Here is a 5,694-nt window from a genome sequence, read left to right as displayed (position 1 = left end):
TTGGGGACCAACCAAAGTCCGTCGGAAAATCCCGACCGGGTTCACTTTCTTAGTCGAAAAAAAACCCACACAAACAATAGCTGTCATTAATGGTGACAAATACCCCCGCAGCACCTTGACCTTTGACCTGGTAACCCCAAAGTCAGTAGGGGTGGTGTACTCAATAAGTACTATCAGCATGTGAAGTTTGAAGGTCCTGGGTGAAGTGGTTCGCGAGTAAAGTGCCTTCATGCAAAAAGTTAACGTTGGCCCGTGTCCTTGACCTTTGACCTGGTGACCCCAAAGTCAGTAGGGGTGGTGTACTCAATAAGTACTATCAGCATGTGAAGTTTGAAGGTCCTGGGTGCAGTGGTTCGCGAGTAAAGTGCCTTCATGCAAAAAGTTAACGTTGGCCCCTGTGACCTTGACCTTTGATCTGGTGACCCCAAAGTCAGTAGGGGTGGTGTACTCAATAAGTACTATCAGCATGTGAAGTTTGAAGGTCCTGGGTGCAGTGGTTCGCGAGTTAAGTGCCTTCATGCAAAAAGTTAACGTTGTGACTAACGAACGAACGAACTAACTAACGGACGGACAGTTGAAAACTAATATGCCTCCCTTCGGGGGCATAACAAGAGCTGTCACAGGAGACAGCGTGCTCGACTATTTCGATGCTGGATAGTGAAACTGGGCATATCTGAGGAAACTAGAGCTATCACTGGAGTGTTTAATGACTCCAATTGTGGATGAAGATATTGCACAATTGCCTGAGTCTATGTCAAAAATATCAACTTAAAGTAATAAGAGAGGTAAAGATAAAATGTATCAAAACACTACATAAGTATATCCTAAGCAAAATGGGACATAATTCATTAAATATTGGTGCCAGAGTTATGCTGCTTGTGTCATATAGTGTGGGTGATGATGTTGAACAAAAGTTTTAAGTTTGAATCAAATCCATTCAGTTATAACAAAGACAGAGTGAAAGTGCATCAAAACTTTAACCTAAAATTCTAAGTAAAAAGGGGGAATAATTAATAAAAGATTGGTGCCAGAGTTATGCACCTTGCATCATATGATAAGGGTAATGATGTTGAACAATTGTTTAAGTTTGAATCAGATCCATTCAGTAATAACAGAGATAGAGTGAAAGTGCACCAAAACTTTAACCTGAAATTCTAAGTAAAACGGGGAATAATTCATGAAAAATTGTACCAGAGTTATGCATCGTGTGTCATATGATGTGGGTGATGATGCTGAACAACTATTTTAAGTTTGAATCAAATCCATTCAGTAATAACAGAGGTAGAGTGAAAGTGCACCAAAACTTTAACCTGAAATTCTAAGTAAAAAGGGGGAATAATTCATGAAAAAATGGTGCCAGAGTTATGCACCTTGTGTCATATGATGTGGGTGATGATGCTGAACAACTATTTTAAGTCCATTCAGTAATAACAGAGGTAGAGTGAAAGTGCACCAAAACTTTAACCTGAAATTCTAAGTAAAAAGGGGGAATAATTCATGAAAAAATGGTGCCAGAGTTATGCATCTTGTGTCATATGATGTGGGTGATGATGTTGAACAACTATTTTAAGTTTGAATCAAATCCATTCAGTAATAACAGAGATAGAGTGAAAGTGCATCAAAACTTTAACCTGAAAATCTAAGTGAAAAGGGGGGATAATTCATGAAATATTGGTGCCAGAGTTATGGCCCTTATGTCAGATGATGTGGATGATGATGAGGAATAAGTATTTCAAGTTTGAATCAAATCCATCAAGTAATTACAGAGATAAGTTGAAAAAAGAGAAAGTGCACCAAAACTTTAACCAAGGTGGGGACGTGGAAAGACGCCGACGCCGACGCCGGGGCGAGTAGGATAGCTCTCCTTATACTTCGTATAGTCGAGCTAAAAAACAACATCAACTTTGACCCGTTTGAGCTTTGACTGTTTCTTTGGTTACTACTATCTACTTTGATACCGAGGTCATCATTTAAATGTTCAGAATTACCTAAGCATTATCTTTGAATGGAACAGTTGCGAGTGGACTTATTTTCTTAGTATGAAATATTATCGACACCGGTCCGGGGAGCGTTTATTATTTTTTTACTGTTTTACCAGTTATTCCCCTTTACTTAAAAGGGCCCATTTTCGCGCAAAGAAACGAATCATTTAGCTTGACAACATACAACTGAAATGACTAAAATGTCATTCATATGACCAAATCAAAATAAAATTGAAAATAGGAATAAGAAGTTTATCAATGCCATTTCAAGCATACTTAAAATGACAAAGTTAGCAAAATAACTTCTTAATAATAATTAAAATAATTGCATATTAAGTACTTTAAATTAATTTTGACTCAACGGTTTTCATATTGATGGCATAGTTAGCAAATTGAATACTTAATTATTATTAAAACATTTGCATATGAATTCTTATGACTGAATTATAAGAATCATTTTAATTTTCATGGGTTTCAACATTAAAAGTAGTGTTATAATCAAAATATCACAATTTACATATAAATAGGGATAATGCACTTCTAAACAGAAACATGGGAAATTAATTGGCATATTGAAATATCAACAACTATAATGTGTGAAGTGGCGGATATACCCTTCCATATCGACATTGGTGAAGAGCTATGATGTCTAGATCACCCTCAGACATTCTGCACATACTCCTTATTGATTAGCATCCGGTATTCTTAGGATTGCCACGATACAAACAGCAGACTTAACTACGACTGTATAGTTTCAGGACCATTGGCGTATGATCATTGTCAAATAAAAAGGACAGAATTATAGCGCATTAATAACGGGAACAGCAGTGAACGACGCCATTTGTAAGGTTACTGAACAAGTGATAATAAACCGTTGTGACACATATATTAAAATAAATGAAATTTTACAAGTGTAATCATCTTTGAGAACAACGCTAAAATATACAGTAATATATTATCGCTGTGTTACCATTCGATGAAGCAAATGAAACAATTACAGGGAACATTTATGAAGATTTTATTGACTTTGTGGATTACATTTTTCATTGTTTTTGTTGACGGACAAAGCTATGAAAATATAACAAAATTGCGTTATACTTTACTAGATGGATATCATATGGATGTGCGACCAGTAAATAATCATTCAGAAGTGATGGACATAAACATTTCCATAGGTTTGCACAATATACAAGAGGTTGATATAGTTAAAGGAGTTTTGACGGTTTCCATATCCACATTTGTGTCGTGGTTTGATCAACGCATGGTGTGGAATCCCGCTGAATTTGGTGGAATAACAAAGATTCGAATTTCAATGAAGGAAGTTTGGACTCCTCCAATTACATTGTTAAACCCTGTAGAATTTACAACAATGGGTAATCCAAATTCGTACGTCATATATTATTACAGCGGACTGGCTGTATTTTTACCAGCTGGGGTGATACGCAGTTTTTGCAACTTCAACACGAAGTACTGGCCATTTGATAAACAAATGTGTGACATAGCTTTCGCTCCGATGGACTACATGACAGACGAAGTTCAACTTCATATCACTACGCCGGCAATCAACACGGCATTCTTTGTACCAAATCCAGAATGGACACTTGATGGAACATCATACTACACAAGTAATTCATATACTCTTTCAACAGCACATTTCCGACTGAAGCTAAAACGCCAGTCTCTGTTCTATATCCTTACAGTGATTCTACCAGTTGTTGGCATAGGGAGTCTAGCAGGTCTTGTGTTCCTACTGCCGAGTGAATGCGGCGAACGAGTCAGTTTTACTGTCACCATCCTAGTGGCTCTGGCGGTTTTTCTTACAGTGGTTGAAGATCATCTGCCGAAATCTTCAGAACCAGTGTCGTTAATGTGCACCTTTGTTCTAACAGGAATATTGACTAATTGTGCAGGGTGCGTGTTCGTTGTTTTGAATCTGGCCATCTTCCACAGAGACGAATCGGTTCCAAAGATGAAGTGGCATACATCGATCGTCAGGATTTCACAATGTAAAAGGAAGAATAGAGGCATGTACGCCATACGGATGGAACAGAGCGAAGAATTCAGACCTTCCCAGAATAATGAGGTTATTAAAACAAAACCGACAAAGGTGAATCAAACTGAGGTAAATGGAGATGAAGTGGTGACGTGGCGAGACGTGAGCAAAGCTATTGACAGAGTGATGATGTACATAATGATAATAGTGGGTTCTGTTCCCGTACCAATACTTATGATTTACATATCCGCTCTATCTGAATATCCCGAAACTTAATTACATGTATCTTGTCCAGTAAGTGGAAAACCACAGGTCGCCGAACACGACATAAATTTAAATGTTGCATGCTCAGTTTGATTGAGCCCGTTTATGTGCAAGGTACCGTCCGCGCCCTCTAGGCCCGGGTACCGTCCGCGCCCTCTAGGCCCGGGTTGAGCATTTCATCGCGTTAAACTCATTCTTCCTACATTACAAAATTAAGATTTATATTACTGCTATGTATCAGTTCACTATGTCAAAGAATATTAGTTCAATCGTTCAGATACCCATAGTAAAATAATAAATACTCTTATTATATTGACTATACTGTTGTTGTGTTGTCCGAGGACTTTTTCCTGTCAAGGCGAATAGAAATTTCCGTTAGACGAAACAGCCTGATTAAAGAATGGAAGCTTAAAAGCACTTTAAAAGTTCAGTTATTTGATTGATTTTCACAAAACACAAAGTAACCGGTCTATCAATGTAATGTCTATGGCATTATGAACATTGTTCCAATTTAATGTACATGCATTATTAATGTAAATTTTCACCGATTTGCTGTTTTCGTGATATTTGACAGAAATGTGAACTTCTTGTAAAATTTGAATCATTTAACACATGGTTGGTAATTAAGACTGGGAATTTACTCACTATTAGCAAGATATATCGACCAGAACAGTATTTTCCTGCTAGGATTAATTGCTTAATGTTATTTATCACTGGAAACTATGCCTCAGCATCGTCTGAAACTTCAGAGCGGAGAAGATAAAAACAAGTTATCAGCCCCTTGTGTGCACTATTGAGCTGTCATAATTATTCAGTGTTACAGAGATGGTAGATTTGTAGACTGTACATGAAAGATCTCCAACTACGAGTTTATATATAAACTTTTGTTTTGTTTTTATATAAAACAAAACAAAACAAAACAACTTATTATCAGACTGGTAACTAGTCTAGTAGATTTGTAGACAAAATATCACACCCTATTACCTGATGTCCTCCATGCTGAGGGATGCGACAACCACAGAGGTCAGAAATCAATAGTAGTTGTGTTAGTTTTTTAAGCTGTACTTTTTCATTTTGAATTTCCATGAAGATATTCTGGTGCATGCATACGTGTAAATGCATAAGCGTATTATATAAGTAATTCTGGTCGCTAACTTTGCGAAATAAAAAAGTATTCAGCTGTTTAAACTACGTTTATTAAAATTGATGCGAAAATCATATTCAACGGCCCAATTCGAAGTGTTTACAAAATAATTTGATCACGTCAACCATCTGGGGATAATCCTGGCAAGTTTCAAGTCTGTCCGTTCGTCTACACCGACGTTCTGGCCCTCCAAAGGGACCCGGGTATGGTCACGTATGATAAACTTTACCGCAGAGGGCATTTTTAAATGATGCCCGCCGAGGAGTCAAAATATAGGATACCGTTTACGACAGAGGGAAATTTGCTGTAGA

At 37.4% G+C, this 5,694-nt stretch overlaps 1 protein-coding gene across 1 annotated transcript; it reads left to right on the top strand.

Moving 5' to 3' along the window:
• The first annotated feature begins 3,099 nt into the window (after positions 1 to 3,099).
• LOC123525692 (neuronal acetylcholine receptor subunit beta-3-like) lies at positions 3,100 to 4,251 on the top strand. Its single transcript, XM_045304835.2, has one exon. The coding sequence runs from the start codon at positions 3,100 to 3,102 to the stop codon at positions 4,249 to 4,251; it is 1,152 nt and encodes a 383-aa protein (XP_045160770.2).
• Positions 4,252 to 5,694: the final 1,443 nt, after the last annotated feature.

The sequence above is a fragment of the Mercenaria mercenaria genome, chromosome 3 (genome assembly GCF_021730395.1).
Source record: "Mercenaria mercenaria strain notata chromosome 3, MADL_Memer_1, whole genome shotgun sequence".
Lineage (NCBI taxonomy): Eukaryota > Metazoa > Mollusca > Bivalvia > Venerida > Veneridae > Mercenaria > Mercenaria mercenaria.
Note: the sequence above shows the minus strand (reverse complement) of the source record. Positions and strands in the feature narration are given on the sequence as shown.